Raw genomic sequence first — 17,685 nt, forward strand, 5'->3', positions numbered from 1 at the left:
TGATTTATGTCACAGTAAATTGCTTTTTGTCCCCATAGGGTGGACAAGTCCCAGTAATGTGCTGTGTAAATATATATTTATCCCCAAAACATGAGTGATACCTGGACACACTCTTTTGAAGTGTCTGGGACACAGTGACACTGACGTGAATTAGCTGCATTGCCGTTAACCTACACAAAAAATATTTCAGTCTAACACCATCCTGAAAGTCAAGTGAAGTTCTCTACTGAGTTTTTAAGGATAATCCATTCTTGCCCTGATTTGTTATGTATGTATTAAAACATAATGAATTCGAAAGGCATTAACTTTCTCTAAGTGTGCATAAGGCAGATATAGACACACAGAGAGAGGGAAGGAGAGAGAGAGATGCTTAAGTAGAACAGCAAAGACAAAAAACGTAGAAGAGGTGAGCTGCACTGAGAGATTAAGCTCACAGACATACAGTTAGAGTGCAAAGAGAGTGTGATGTAAAAACGAAGGAGACGGGGAGGCTCCGGCTGACTGAACATTTCAAGCGGTAAAAAAAAAAAAAAAACATTTTAATGCTGATGTTATGTACTGACAGGAGCTGCTTGGTTACATGTTTACACCCTCACACATACAATCTCTGCAAACTTGGTTTATGCAAATGCAGTTTAAGCAAATGTGATAACACATATCTCACACATAAACAGGCACCTGAGCATGCACTCTCATTTGGCATGCTGCTCTCTCTCAATGTAAAGCACACACAGACAGAAATGCACCTAAACACACCCACACACACACACACAAAGAAATGATGAACACAGTCAGAGGCAGAGTCTGCAGACTCTAGTCTTTTTCCATCTAGGGCACCGTCACCTCTTCTCTGTTCTCTGCTCTCTCCATCTCCTTGTTTATGAAGCCCATAATAAGCACTCAAATCTTTCCACATGTGTGTCTATGACAGTGTGTGTGATGTGAGGCCTCACAAGAGCTGTGTGTGTGTGGTGATTATTGAACAGCTAGTCATTACTGCAGCTCCCTGATGAGTGAAGGCGAAGAGGACAGAAAGAGAAAAGGAAGGAAAGAAGAACAAATATGTAGATGCAGACTGAGAGACTCATTACTGCCCACCAAAAAAATGATGGATCCCACTCATGAAACAGTTCATATGTACATACACACACAAACGCACACACAAACGCACACACAAACGCACACACAAACGCACACACACAGGCATATACAACACACAAGAGTATACCAAACTCAAATTGGCCACTTAGACCAGACTGCTAGTGAGTTATCTGCCTATTAGCAGAGGCAGGAAGTTGTTTTCCACAGTGAGCAGCGAGATTGCTCAGTACCTGTGTGAGGCCGTTAGCTCAGAACAAGAGAGACAGATAAAATGCTTCACACTTCACACACAATCAAAATGAACTCGCCTTTACAAATAATGATTTTACTATTGTACCAAACACAGTATATGGTAACTGCCTTTAAACAAAAAAGTTCAAACTTCTACTTGCAAAAGCTGTTGCTTGCAAATTAAATGTTTTTTCCTGTTCTGATGTGTTAATTGCTTTGAAACATGTGCAACAGGTTGTGCATAAAAAAATGGCAGAATGTCACAACACCTAACAGATCTCAACTGCTTAGGTATTTTTAGAGGTGCAGAGGATGTTTCTAATGAGACTGACGACATCTCAGAACATTGCATGTTACAAGCTCTGCGTAGACTTCATAAATAATTCATTTTTGAAATAGAGGGCAGGAAGGGATGGTTTGTATTTTCCCATCTCAGCATTAAAATGCAGTTTCATACTCTCATAAGAAAAAAAGGCACCTAATCAATTCAAGATATTGGAAAAGACAAAAAAAGCATAAACGACATTATTTCACCCATATCTTTTTTCAGTTTTATCATCATGTATATTCCAGTCAAACTAAACCCTTCTGAGAGATTTGATAAGATCATCCTTCACAGTCCCATTATGGGGAAATTTGCTGTGTCACAGCAGAGGATAGTAATGTAAAGTGTATATAAGTTGCACATATATGAAGTTGAAATAACATGGATAGAAAAATGATTATCGCACAGTAGTTGAAAACCTGATATGTGGTCGACTGGGGTCAGTGCTGGTGGTGAAGTCTTAAAGCTACAGGAAGGAATAACCTAGTATATCTCTCCTGGTTGTTTTAATCAGGAACCATAAATTAGTATCTGGAAGGTATAATAAAAGAAATACTAGGATCTGCTCCCTGATCCACATCTGAACCATGATATAAAGGGTTCTTCCCAGACCCACACCACATCCTTCAATCAAGTTTCATGTTCATCTGTCCAGTAGTTTCTGCATTATCTTGCTTAGAAACAAACCAAACAACAATCACACAGACGGGGGTGAAAATAGAACCACCTCTTTATCATCTTTACTTTTAAAATCTCACCTACAATATGCTCAGCTCCCTCATGGTCACATTTCCGTCTTTGGGATCCACCTCTCACCCCGGCGTAGTATCAACCCCACAAGTTCCTTATTCTGACCCCCCCCCCCCAAAACAATTTTAATGCCGTTATCTCCACAGAAAACAAAACCAACACTACACATTTCAGGCGCAATGAAGTTGTTACAGCCCCAGACAGCCCATCGTCTGGGCATCTGTCCAAACCCAACAAGCCAGTTCTGTGATTCGGTCACTGAGCATCACAGCACCTTTGTTTACTCATATCCAGACATGTTCATTTTTTCATTGTACTGACACTTAACTGAGAAAAAGTCATACATCACCACACATCCTGCAAAAAGAGAAGACAGTCACATACCACTGAGATGCATTTAAACCCATGTGCTGCGGGGTAAAAGTGAAAACACAGCAACCTGTCATAGTTTCACTTTTGATTGTTTCTCACTGGCAGCTCTCTGTCCAGATGTGTGTCTCCTAAATTTCAATATAATGCTGTGTGTGTGTGTGTGTGTGTGTGTGTGTGTGTGTGTGTGTGTCTGTCTGGGGAGTGCTTTCTTCTCCCAGTCTGAATGAATAAGAGATGGTGGTTGTGCGTTCATTGGGACCCCTGACAGCAGGTCGTCTGTTCGGAGCTGAGCCAGGGTCCTTTCTCCTATAATGAGGCACCGCTTCTTCCTTCCACCCTCCCACTTTTGTATTTCATTCTCCTCATCTATTCTATTCTATCGCCTTTACCTGTCTCCCCCATCCTCTCTCTCTCTTCCTCCTTTCATCTTGCTCCTTGCCAGTTCCTCACTCTCCCTTGTTTCATCTTTGTCTGTCTTGCCTTCTTCCACTCTTTCGACCCATCTCTCTTTCACGTGTCCTCCACTAACCTGTAACTCCTCTGTTTTCTTGCATCTTCTCTTCCCTCTGCCCTATTCCCCCCCTCTCGATCTTTGTATCTCACTAGTATGAAAACATAATAAATACAAGTGAAATGAAAATGTATGTATGCACTGCTTTGAAGTCACTAAGTGACTCCAGATAAGAGCATTAGCTAAATGCTTAAAAAATAGAGTTTATGTAGACGAGGATCAAAGAATACTACATTGAAATACACATTTGTCTGCCAGAAGTGGTTTCACTTGAAGTTTCAGGTAATTCACCTCAAAAATCTCAAAAATCCTTCAGAGCAGGTATGGGAAAGAGAATCTGAAATACATCAGTGCAGCTTTTTTGTCTGTCAGGTAGAGTCTGAATTGCTAAGCTGTTTTAATTAATGGATTTTATGTGAAGAATATTAAAATAGAATTTGAACATAATAACATTAGTGTGTGTGTGGGCATGTCTATGTATAGTTATGAGGGCCAACTTTGGTTCAATACCATCATTGTGAGGACATTTTGACGTTGTGACGACAGTTTGGTTGGTCCTCACAAATTTAATGGGCTGTTTGAGAGTTAAGACTTTTTTTTCGGGTTAGAATTAGGTTAGGGTTAGGGTTAGATATTTAGTTGTGATGGTTAAGGTTAGGGTAAGATTCTGGGGAATGTATTATGTCAATGAGTGTCCTCCACAACTATAGAGAGACGTGCATGTGTGTTATGGTGTGAGAAGGTCAGAATAAATCTTTTGTCGGGAAGCATTGATAATTAAACATGAAGTACCATGACAAAGTTTTGTGGTGTAGTTGTTAGGATTAGACTTTAAAGGTTGTATATATGCAATTCTCATTAATGCAGCAGCCAACAGCTATTTCCCATGTAAAGATACAGAGCAGTAATGGCATCCTAAGCAATGACTGAGTGTGTTGTTGTCTGAGCTTCTCTTGTTTTGTTCTGGTTCACAGTCTGGGTGCATGTTCATGTTGGTGGAGATTCTCTTCCTTTGAAACCTTTAAAGGAGGATTTCTTTTGGTCTGAGATGCGGCCATTGGTAGAAACTATTTATTGTCTACGGCAGCGTTAACCACTATGTACTGTAGTTGTTATACATGTCTGATAAGTGCTCAGTAATATTATGCTGTAATTATGTAGAAATACTCATGAAATATTCAGATCAAGATTGCTCGCTGTTCTTTTGTTCGGAAAATGCTAAAAGCAGTTCACACACTGCCACATACACAAATCAATCATTGCTAATGAGATTAAATTGTAATGTTTAAAAGGGCAATTCCACTCAAACAGCCCCCAGGCTTTTACTTGTGGGCCACATTTTTTGTGTTGATGTATTTTCTGAGTCCCGTGGATATGATCAGTTATAAAACATGGATAGCAGTTTACCTCAATTTAGTCTGTTCTGATGACATGTAGTGAGCAGAACGTCTCAGACGTGGCTTTTCTTCAGAGCAGCACATTTCTGCTCTCTCTCTTACAACGCACGTATACTGTACATAACTACATTATCAACAGTGGACTATAGTGCTGAACTGATGATGTGTGGACCACTATTTGTAGTCATTAAATAAATAAATAAAAATGTAATACATTCATTATGCTCTTACTATTTCTGCTTATTGTTCAGAGCTAATTCTAATGTACCTTCCAAGTAAAATACAGAACAATTATCAAAATCAAACATTTTAGTTTGCATAATGCAGCTCCAGCACTAAGGGGTTCAGTCATACACCAATGGAATCTTAATGGGGTCAAATGGATTAAACGTGATAGACATACATGGACAAAGATTGAATTAGAGCGAAAGAGAGAAGATTTAAGGAGTAAAGGCTTAATGTGGACTATAGCTGCAGACAGACAATTCTGCACATCGATGGAACAGTGTTCCAAGCTTTAAAAAACGTATTCTCTAGCACAAGATAATTACATGCATGCTGTGAGAAGACATGTGTGTCTTTATTTATAGATTAAATCTTGGATTATAAAATACAAGGAGAAAGAAAAGAAGACACCGGAAAAAAGGGTAATAAGATGAGGCTATGAATAATGCAATGATCAGTGAATGACAAGGAGATAGATAAAAGAAGGGGATGGTAGTTTTACATTTCAAGTCTATACTAACAGGAAAAGAATAGATCATTCTGTGGTATCTGACACTTCCACATCAATACCTCATGTTTCACATGACCTGCAGACAGACATGTCTATCATGAAGGCTTCATACGTGCTGTGTAATCATGCATGCAAACACACGAAAATACACACTCACCAAAGCAGAGTAGTTTCTAGTACAAACAACTTGATGGATCTTAAAGACAAGAGTTTGTTAAGGTCTTTTTAAAACAGTAGTAAGTTTAAAGGCTCAAGGTTGAAATAATTTATTTCTTTTCTTTTAAAAAAGAGGCTATACACCTCTGCAGCGGCCCAGGTTCAATTCCTGTGGCTCTTTGCTGCATGCCATCCCCCTTTCTTCCTGACCCTCTTTCACCACCAAACTCTCTCTCTCTGGCCCATCGAATAAAGGCCATAAAAGCCCATCAAATATACTTTAAAAAAGAAAAGAAAATAAAGACGTCCAAATTTTCAATGTCAATCTGTGAGGCGAAGCTGGCGGTTCGGGGTGGAAGCTCAATTAAGGATAATGAAATGTGCTGTGCTGCTTGGAGTTTCCATCTATATTCTTTCCTTCTTTTTTTGTGCAATTATTTTCTTTTTTGATAGAATTCTGTTAAGTATTTTTTTATTTATTTAGTTGCTTGAAAGTCTGGTTTTTCTCAGTTTGTATGTACTAATGACAATGCCACTAATTCCCTGGATCCTGCCCTTAATCAACATAACCTTTAGCCTTAACCCCTCACCCATGCAGGCCCAAGTGGATGAAGGATAACAGGATGAGATTTCCATCGAACTGGGCAGTTTAAAATAATGTCAATACCATAACGCTGAAATTTAAATAAATATGTAAATGTAACTCTATGATAATTACACATTTTTAAGTTCCTCTATACGTTTCATATGCACAAGCTTTTCCCCAAGTTGGTTGCAAAGCACTTACAAATAGGACAAGGACAAAAAGCTTAATACTTTGTTTAATCTCATCCTGGCTTACTGCTGAACTAAATTGGACTACAATACATTCAATATATTGGATTCCGTCTCACTGATTGGAATTACTTAGACTTGTCTTGTTTACTATTGATCCTTACTTTGATGCTCTCGGGCTGTTTTTTTTTCTCATCTCAGGAGCACAGTCCAGTTCAGAAAATAGTGAGCCTGTTGAGTATTGTAAAATACTAGGACTGTGTATGAATGCATTCTGTACAGATACATGGTTTGTGATTCATTCAGCTGCATCCATTCTTTTCAAATAAAAGGTTTCCTGATGTCTATAGCCAGCAATGTACAGTACATAAAGTATTGATGCACCCTTTTCCCATCAAAGTGCTCTATTAACAAATTCCCGCATATACAATATTGCAAATTAACAATTTGGCATTTCTGACTTCGCTGATTCGCATGTTTGGACTAAATGCAAGTGAAAAGTGGGGAAGTCCACACAGGCGTAATGTGCAAATTCAATATTTTATGGAGCTGTTTTCTTACTCTTGACAACAATGCGCACTTTGTTGTTGAACAGTTGCTTTTACACATCAACAACATTATGCACATCTCCGTCTGAGCACCTACAAAACACCAGTTACTGTTAATGCAAGAGTTTCAGACCGGTGTTTTTCATTTCTACCAGGCAGCTTAAAACACAGAAAAACCAGGCTTGAATATTGAGCTTGTGGGAGATCGGTCATTAATAAAGAGTTTGTTTAGTCATATTTCATCGAGCGTTGCAGGATGCAATCCATCTAGCAGCTCTCTTATCCCTACTTACCATCCTCTCTTCTCCCTTTCCCTCATCCTCTCAGTTTCTCTTCTGCTCTCCCCCTCTTGCCTCCTCATCTATCCCACTCCCTCTTTCTTTCCACTCTCTCCCCTCTTCCTTTGTGCCGTCTTTTCTCTCCTCTTATTTACTACTTTTTATCCCCGTTCAGTCACTTCACTCTATCTATCTCTCACTGCGTGTCATGTGTCTTTTTAATTACTCTACCCTTCAGCCATGAAGATCTGAAGGCTGGGTGGTGGTGGCAGCGGGGGGGAACGGGAAAGGGGAAAGTGAATGCATGACGAGGGGAAGAGCGGGGAATGGGGAGGGGGTTGGGGCGTGTCACGGGATAATTAAACATCGATTTGGAACGATGATGAAAACGGCAACAAGGCGCCAAACAAGGGGATTACGGGTTGGACAGCCGACGGCATTCTGCTGAGCTCTGCAAATAACTGGGAGAGGAGCGGAAAGGAAGGGCGGAGGGAGGGAAAAACCCGTGAGGGTAAACCACCATGCAACAAATACAAAAAGGAGGAAGAATGGAGACAAGGGAAGTTAATGAAAAAAGGGCAGGAAGGCAAAATAAAATAAAACGACAACAAAATAATAGGGAGTCAAGTTTAGGAAGGAGGCAAAGAGGCTGAATAAACAGTGGGATAGAAAGAGGGAGGAAAGTGATACAGACTTTGAGGGAGGAAACTGCTGAGAGAATGAGGCTGCGACATTAAAGAGAAAGAACGACAACGACAAAATAGATGTCTTCAGTGTCTTTGAACTTAACCTCTCTGATCTAACTCATTAGTTCTCCATTTAATTGGCACTAATGCGGCTGGAACCAGCGATGAAAGGGTGAGGGAGTGTGTGTGTGTGTGTGTGTGTGTGTGTGTGTGTGTGTGTCCGTGGGGGGGGGATAGTCATTCATCATTAGGCTCTTTAAGCTCATTAATACATTTACACTGAATCACTCACTTAAATGACAATGACCAATGGCAAACTGATTGCTCATTGCCACTAGTGGATATGGAGACATGATCGTGAATGTGAGTATATTTTAATTGGACAGACATATTGGTTTGTGATGTTAAAGGAGACTGAAAGGTGGATACAGTATATCACATATAGCCTGTTTGTTTGTTTGTTTTATACAACATTTAATGTGAATTTCATGATTATTCATGGATTTGACCACACATTTGAAATAAACTTTAGGAAATATAAATGTAGTTGCAACTGTAGGATCGCCCCATGATTAATAGAGCAAAAAAAGGAAACTTAAACCTGATTTATTGGTTGGCTAATAAATATATAAATATATGTTACCCATTAGATTCATTAAGCCTTTTACTGTATAGGGTAAATTATATTAAAGCATGATGCTGCCACATTACAGGCAGCTCTTCTGTATTTTACAGCCCTTAAATGCATTATTGTAATTTAGGTTACAACAGGGCTGCTCATTATCCATGTCACTCAGTTTACCACAAACACTTTTCTTGATTTTTTTCTTCTGTTTCTGCTGTGAACTCAGCTGATTTACCAGTTGAAGGAATTTTTAATTGACAAATGGTGCATCTGAACTTGATAATAAATAAATTTGGCTATAATGCCTAATTAACCAAGGAAAATAATTAAACGCTACATTAAAAAAATGGTCTCTTATGATATTATTGGAGTTGTTACTTGCTGAACTCTGCAACAGCAGAGAGCAGTTTTATTGGATGAAGCCTCTTTTGATCATGAGAAAACATCTTCAGGTGAAGTCACACCTGACTTTATATCAGTATTACTCAACTCTAAACACTTGACTCTTCCAACTGAACAAAGGAGGGTAAATCGAGTCATGGTAAAAATGGATGCACATTACTAACACACACACACACACACACACACACACACACACACACACACACACAGACACACACACACAGTCATCGACATACAGGCACACCTCAGCCCACCCAGCTTTGTTCCAGATGCTCCCACCACCTGCTCCAAAGCTATTAACCCCCAACTCCCATTTAACACGCACACACACAGACACACACGCACGGTTACACATTCCTTGTTCACTGTCTTGGGTTCATTCATATTTCAGTTTAATGATGCTTGACAATCCACTATTAATATCACACCAAGTACTCTAATGGCTTTTAGAATTCCATAAAGAATGTACAACGCTTGATAAAATCGTTCAAAAGAAAATGGAGGGCATTGCACAGAATTCCAAAAATACAAGATGCTCATAATTTTATCGATTTTCCAATCTGTGTGGAAAAATAGGTGACTATCAGAATCACAGCAGAGGTGACTGAGAAATTATAAGATACAAGTTTGAAAGCTCGTCATCATCCATGTAATGATGAGGTACAGAGTGCATTTACCCTTGCTAATGTCACATAATGTGCACGCCATCATCTAAGTAAGGACTTGCTGGAATGAGAGTGGATCTAACAGTTATTAATGCATGTTTCCAGTCACTGTATCCTGAGTCTGCTAGTTTGGGCAGTTTTTATGTCTGTAAGTCCATTATCCAGAGAACTACTGACCATGGACGATGCAGAAAAGGTTGTTCCACCTCTTCAGATAGACATAGAGTAATGTCTGATACACATTAAAGGATATTCAAGCCAATTTTGTGTGTGATTCACCTTTTCAAACAAGCAGGGGTGTTGCTTACTGAATCGGAGCCTTTCCCCATGTGATGCAGGAAGTCTTGTCTAGTATGAAAAAAACAGGGATTGGGCAAGTGAGCTAAAACCTGCAAAAGACAATTAGAGTGTGCCGACTAGGATGTGTCACAAACTGGACTTTGCATATTTGTCTTCAGAAATGAAACTGCATACAGCATTTAATCACGTCACGTTTGATCATGCTAGTTTTTGTGATTACCCAAGTCTCTAGAAAGGCACTCAGAAATCTTTCGATTAAACGTCACGTGTGTTCCTTGGTCTCGACTGGATCGTCCAGCATGTGTTCTCACAATTCAAAGGTTAAATATCAGTTAAATCAATTAGGATTTGACAATCCTTGAGGGTGCAGCAGGCATTCGGACACAGGCCGTTGTTCCCTGTATTTTGTGTGTGTGTGCATGTGTGTTTCTGAGTGGAAAATGACTGACCTCTCTCTGCTCTTGCGTGGTGATATAAAAATCTTTAAATCACTCACACAGACACAAACAAGCACACATACACACAACTGAAAAATCTTATCCCACGCACACATACAGGCATAAAACCAGAAGAAGTGGTTTGATTTTGGAAAATAAACTAAAAGCTTCAAAGTAAAAGAGATTTTCATATGTTTTTTCTTTTGCTTGTATGATGATGCTACGCATCAATGAGAGAAGTTTAATGTGATCTAACTGCATCTTCAAAGAAAGTCATGCTCCCACACCAGGATCAAAGTATGTGCTTCATAGAGTGAGCACCTACGTCTGGGGGCTGACACTGTGTAAACATTTCTTAATGGAAGAAGTAAGTAAGCATGTTGCTACTCATTTGTTTTTTTAAACCAAGCCAATCGTTTCCCTCATTTTCATACTAAGTACTGATGCAGTACACGAGTGGCAAGTTGCTGTAGTTGACATGCATGGTCAGTGCAAGTTTGTCTGTTCACACCTGGTATCAAAATGTGTTCCTATGTGTCTCCTGGGACCTTTTGATCAGATCTCACTTCCCTGCTCTACAAGAAAATATACTGTATATGTACGTCTTTTGTGTTTGTGAAAACACCAGGATGCTGTTTTGACCCAGTCTGAGTTTACAGATGTGTCCAATGACAATGTTTCAGTGTGTGTGTCAGCACAAGTGAGTGAGCGAGAGAGAATAGAGCGATCAGAATCAGCAAGGACTGAATGAATGTGTGCAGCCATGAAGAAATATACCCATGTAAAAAGAAAGTCCATCAATCAATATGTGGTAGTGTTGATATTGTGGCCACAAAGAAATCAACGTGTGGGCAATAAGAAGCTAAAACTAAGTTTGAATCATAATTAATCTGTAGTGGGACAGAGGACGTCAGCTGTTTAGGATGCAACAGTAAAAAGAACGTCCCAGACCATTTCTTAATGTGGTCTGAGGGATCAGATGCATTCATTCCTGAATTTAGTGTGTACCACTTGTGATTGGATCACTCAGGATGGATGTTAATTCCGGGTCTGAACCAGGTCTGAGAGCCATTGAAGACTTCTTTGTTAACCAAATGACTCTTTCTTCTATCTCACAAATAAACCATCACACTGATATGGAACATGAGACAAGCATGACCCACTCCCTGGAAAGCATTCAGCACTTAGTGGATTAAAAAAGGACCAAGTGATCAGAATGCAAATGTGAGCTTACAAGTAATTTTTCCACAGAATGAATATAAAACACATGCACAATATCACACAATTTTAGAAAACAGGATGGAAATCAGAAAGGTGGTCAACTCTGCCTATGACACATGTTGGTTACTAACAATTACATTAGCACTACTTAATGTAAATGGAAGGAACTAAATAAAACAGCACGAGTGACCACAGAGGGAAACCGAGACACAGTGTCTGGGTTAGATTCTGCTGACAGTGCAGGAATGTTGAGCTGACCACACCCCTTAGGTTGTTGGTCTTATATTGTGATGGTAAGTCTGACTCAGACCATGGAAATCCCTAGAGCTGTGAAGTCAGATATATAAACACACTTTTTAATAGTTAAACAAGCTACTCAATAAAAAAACAATCAAATACCACTGAAAAAAATAAATATATGGGCCTGATTATTTGTCAGTCACTCTTGGCTCTCAGTTTAACAGCTTTTCTTTACACAATGTGATGTAGCTTAAGGGGACATTTAAACCCCCCAGAAAAAGAAAGGCAAATCCATTGCAATCCAATAATTATTCCATTTCTTTAATAGATCTGTCAGAACACTGACACTAAAAATCACTGGTTGTCTCTCTTCTGAAACACATGCTTTAAAAAGCAATGAGACATCCCCACATGAGGTGGGGGTACAGGATAAAAGACAATGGGGGAAATCAAATAATCAAGGATGGACATGCGAGGTGAGAAGAGATAAAGAACCCACATGAGAAGAGACATGTCTGTGTAGTTGTATCTTATTCAACATTGTACCACAGGACATCTTACCTTGAATGACTTCAAAGTAAGATGTAAGGTGAGGATTTCAGTCCTAGTTGATTAGTACATTTTTTTCGACACACACCTACACCCCTACACTTAGCCAGTTAAAAGTGTTTGGACCTGCATGACCACTGTGCCCACTATAACTACATCCAACCTTGAACAGACAGGGGCAGATGTGAGGTTGCTATGCAGAGCAACGGTTGCCATGCTCAGAATTGAGAATTGCCACTTGTCTCCCACTGTTACCTGTACTGTCTGAATATAAAAGTGTCCCCCCCAACTGTTAAAATGGTAAAAGTCAAGACAAGCTAATTTGGCTTTAAAACCAATGATTAGTCAACATTACTCATATTTGATAGTAGATAAGTTACCTGTCACAAATAACTAGATCTAGGAGATTTTCCCCAACCTGTTGCCATGACAACTCCACAACGTATGAAAGTCCTCACACACCTGAAAAATAAACAGAGTTTTCCCAGGCTTGCCAAGGGATTTCGGCAATGATGTTGCTAGTGCTTTGGTTGTTGCAAAGAGAGTGAGAATGTGATTGATTCCCCAAGAGCACACAGATTTAGAAAAGAACTTAAAGTGCGCTGTGGTAGTTTAACTGTGTTTCTCTCTCACAACGCCAGCACAGCTCCTGTTACATTAGCTGTAACAGTCATAAGAAGAGGCAATAAGGTGGGTGAGAAAGAATACAGAGAGAAAGCTCCCACACTGACATGAAGAGAAACCTAGTCATCAACACATCCAGCAAGTAAGAGACATTTGTACAAAATCAAACTTGTAATGCTAAAAAACAGACTAGGTACAATTAAAATGTAACTGTGCTCATTTTGTAGAAACTCATGGCTTCAAGTATTGATCAATAAAAGTTTTCTTTGGAAAAAGAAAAAGGGGCCCAAGTCGCCCTCTAATGTTCATATATTTTATACTTGGATGATACTGATTGATGGAAGGATAAACCGCCCATAAATTACTGCAATAGTCTTCCATTACATACTTTGCTGCTTTTGTTATGGAAACAAACGTACTGACACATGAAGAAAACTGATTTGTCAATATTTGTTAAAAGCACTAATTAGGCGACCAATCTTAACTCTTATGTACAGTTCCACATTCCTTAACTGTAAATGACAGCATGAACAGAGTTTTATTATTAAAATAATTCAACTTATAGTGACCTTTCCTCCTGTTCAACTTCTGCGTATCAAATGAGGCTTGTTCCAATGATAACATTAGAATTCAATGGCTGCAATCACAGAAGTATCAAAAAGAATTACCATAATACCTTGAGCTGCTCTTTCTATCCATTGAAATTCTTTGGGCATCCATTCACACTTTATTTAGATTTAGGGTAACAGTATGAGTGTGCAGTAGGATGTTATGCACACAAATCAGGAACTTACCTGTTTCAGGAACATGGTAAAATATGGTTTTCTCATTCAACATTCAAACATTTGGAGACTAAATGTTGCAGCAGTGTGATATTCAAAGGACTGTCAGTCAGAGTCAAATCTGACAAAATAATGACGTTGCCAAGATAGCACACTATAAAATAGCACACTAGAACCATAGTGTAATGACCAGCAACAAACTTGCACAACAAACCAGCACAGCAATGCAGAAATGAAGCCAACTGACAGACAACCATTAAAACTTGTTACACAGCTACACTCTTCACATTTGGCCCACACCTCTCCTGTGTTCAAGGAACACAACAATGGCTCTGCTCCAGTACAGATGTCTTTATCATTTCAGTTGATTAGACGTTTACGACAGGATGACTGCCTTATCTCCTATTGTATCATCTATCATCTGCTCTCATCATAGCCACGGCTGATGTCTGCTGATTACACACACAAATGCATCCTCTGCTTTTTACTAATATGGCTTAAAATATTAATTGAATCAAAGATATTTAAACACAGAATTATGAATTGGCAGTGTAGATGGACATACCTATAAACCAGTGCATCATCCCCAGAGCTGTTGTACTGGACCTGGAACATCCTGACTCCAGATGTAGGAGTCTGACTGCTCCATCTAATGAGGGCAGAGTTTCCTGTCAGTTCCACCAATGAGACCCTTCGGTCTGCCACCCTTGTCTCGTTGTTAGGCAGCGCGACCTTAGAGGAAGTTAGAATATCAGAGGGGGCAGGTTCAGAGGATGGGTCCCGGCTGCGGCTTGTGCTGTTTGCGAGATGAGGCATGGCTGTGACAACTAGTTCCACCCTTCCTGTGGACTCGCCTGCAGCGTTTGAGGCGATGCAAGTAAAGTTTCCTGAATCCTTCAGGGATGTTACATTGATGTCCAGGCTTCCATTTGGGAAAACTAATGTCCTGAAACAAATGGAAAACAAGATATATATCATCCATACAATGTTCTCCCAACTCATGTACTTCTCCTTCCATCAGCGATTCTGACACTTCCAGAATCAATACAATAACGGCCTGTCTGAGGAAGTATGTTGTTGACTGTGTAGCGGCTTTTCCCCCCACAACTTAAGACTTTAACCCAAATGGTACTTGACAAAGAATCCAACATTGCTTTGGATCCATAAATGTTGACTTCTGATTTAATCTGATTCTGCACAGAGTGGAGGGCAATGTTATCAATGATTTGAAACCAAAGTTATGTAAACCATCGCTCAAAACCAAAGAAGTGTGCCAACTAGGCTACCTGATAAAAATGTGAAGAAGGTCTAATGATTGGGGAGATTTAAATTCCGACCGCAACAGCTACCCTCTAATCCTGTTTCAGAGTTTGCCCACGAAAGTTATGTGCCTACATCCTGCTCCTTCAGCCAAGACAGAAATTATGTGAGGCAAAGTGTGTTTCTGACTTGGGTGTAAAATTGGCTAATTGCAATGAGCTTGAGAAATACAGGAGGATATATAAACAACCCCCTTTAGCACCTGCCAACCGGTTTGCCAGGTTTGATGGTGACATCATTGAATATGGACTGGTGCTCTCGCTGGATATATATGTCATATTTGCTAAATTAACACTGTTCCTTAAATTTGAAAAACAGGAATAAGGGTTTTACCTTGAGCCATTAGATATAAGTCGCCCTTCTGGGCTGATCCAGTGGACTTCAGGCTCTGGGTCGCCATTCGCTTTGCACTTCAGACTGGCAGGCTGGCCCTCCATCGCCACAGTATGAGGTGACTTGCGGGTTAGAACTGGTGGGTCACAAATAAACTCCTAAAGGACAAAACAGATTAGGTAATTATTAAGCTTTTCTGAGCTTTATTATAAATCAGAGGCCTGTCTCATATCCAAGGTTATAAGACATATTAGTTTCAAACCTCACCTCTTCAGGTATTGTCCAGAAATATTTGGCACTGAGGTCAGGGGGAGAGGCGCATGTCTCTAGGTCATCTTCTCTGGTTAGTCTCCTCAACCACAGAAGTTCACAGTTACAGTGAAGGGGGTTACCACCAAAACTCAACACCAGGGAGGAGAGAGGGGAACCTTTGGATTTGGCATAAACTGGGATTCTCAGGAATAATGGATCAGGGGGAATTTTCTTCAATTTATTGGATGTCATGTCTAGCCTGTGGATGGACAGGGTTTTGAGAGAACATGAGGAGAGAGGGGGGACAGAGATTAATATTAGATCATATTATTATATTATCACATTCACCAATTAAGGATATTTGAATTATCAATTGAATATAATTTATTCATTTATTAAGATCCATTTAGATTATGTAACTCTACATACATCATCTGCTTATGTCCTTTATATGTCTATTTACCTGGCCAGTTTATGTAGGTTGGTGAATACCCCTTGAGGAACGTTTTCTATGAGGTTATGATCCATATTTAGGGTATTGACATTGGTGAGGCGCCCAACCGTGTCCCATGGGACCTGGGCAAGGTTGTTGTAACTGAGGTCTAGATCCTCCAACGTGGACAGGAAGTCATCAAAGGCATGGGGAGATATGGAGTGGAGCTGGTTGTTGGCCAGGATTAGGTGACGAAGGTTGGTCAGGCCTTTGAAATGCTCATCCTGGTTGATAAAAAAGTACGCAGTAAACATTCAGTGAGCTGTGAAAGTATTCTTTCTTAGAGACAATTGTTGCAGATATGCACCTATGTACTCTATGTCTATTTATCTATACACTCTATCTTGCTTCATTGTAGCTCTGTCATTCAGTTGTGTGTATCCATCCATTTGAATGTAAACTTTTTTGTTTGGCTCACTTTCTGTTTAACAGCCCATTGAGCCACACAATTTGTCATTCCCATTCAGCATCATCAATCAATTCAGTCATTCAGCCATTCATCTTACCTTGATCACAGTTAATCTATTAGAGTCTAGGTGGAGTGCTCTCAGACGCCGCAGGTCACTGAAAGCTGAAGGGAGGATCTGACTGATGGTGTTTCTGGACAGGGTCAGGTGTAGCAGGCTGGTCATGTTGGCAAAGTCCTTTCTTCGGACAGCTGGAGTATGCAGGATAAACACACAGAAAGATTCCATCAGAAATCTCATAAGTATTTAGATATATTCGAAAGGTAAAGTATTGCGGTAGAAATACAAGTCAGACAGATGTGCTTTCACATTTTGATGACACATATTTGTGTGGTTCTGGTGCTTTTACATATATTTTTTCTTTACATATATTTTTGTCCTGAAAGGGAAAAGAAGAGGTGCTGTCAGATGAGTAAGACATCTTCCTTTACTTGATATTGCTGAACACATTGTTATTATCACATTTGTCAAGTAAACCATTTGACTTCTGCTCCGTGGAAACAATTGTGTTTCACTGTCTTGTAAAATGTACTTTTACCGACAAACTCTAGGAAACGTCAGATGACAGCTTAAAGAGTCTGGTATCACCCAAACCATTGCAGAATCTTTAGTTTATCAGGAAAGTGCGACACACTGAAATTGGACATGAATAATGTGACTGAAATAACAATGTGTGATGTTGTTAAAGGTCCATCACAATATATTTCTGGGCCATGTGAAAGCGTTCTTTTCTTTTTAACTTGTGTCTTTTGTTTTGGTGAATCACAGGATATAATTTATCTTATGTCAAGCCTGGGAAGATTAGATGTCTGCCATGATGGGAGCAAATGGAAATTCTGATTAAAATAAAAGGATAAAGCAGTTCAGTTCTTAAAAATAAGTCTCGAAGTAAAAAAATAAATCATTCTTTGATATAGGGAGAAGATGAATCATGAATGAGACCTGCTTGTCTGAAGTGTGTAAGTTGATATACCCAGGCTCGTGAGAAATATCAGTCACATGGAAACCAACAGAAAAAGATTTGTGATTTCAGTCAACATTTGCATTCACTGTCAACAAAGTATTCTGTTGCACACAATTGTTCTGAGATAAGGTAAATATGCTCCCATT

At 39.6% G+C, this 17,685-nt stretch overlaps 1 protein-coding gene across 7 annotated transcripts in view; it reads right to left on the bottom strand.

Annotated features, from left to right (window-relative positions):
- The window catches only part of LOC109630130 (leucine-rich repeat and fibronectin type III domain-containing protein 1-like protein), a 144,991-nt gene that overhangs the window by 36,050 nt on the left and 91,256 nt on the right, over positions 1–17,685 (bottom strand). For all 7 annotated transcript variants that reach the window (XM_069534953.1, XM_069534952.1, XM_069534951.1 and 4 more), the window contains exons 4-8: positions 16,615–16,766; positions 16,079–16,332; positions 15,631–15,874; positions 15,364–15,521; positions 14,276–14,656 (exon numbers count right to left, since the gene is read on the bottom strand). In XM_069534953.1, the coding sequence (XP_069391054.1) occupies positions 14,276–14,656; positions 15,364–15,521; positions 15,631–15,874; positions 16,079–16,332; positions 16,615–16,766 (1,189 nt within the window). The remainder of the gene's footprint in view (positions 1–14,275; positions 14,657–15,363; positions 15,522–15,630; positions 15,875–16,078; positions 16,333–16,614; positions 16,767–17,685) is intronic.

Source organism: Paralichthys olivaceus, chromosome 11 (assembly GCF_024713975.1).
Source record: "Paralichthys olivaceus isolate ysfri-2021 chromosome 11, ASM2471397v2, whole genome shotgun sequence".
Classification (NCBI taxonomy): Eukaryota; Metazoa; Chordata; class Actinopteri; order Pleuronectiformes; family Paralichthyidae; genus Paralichthys; species Paralichthys olivaceus.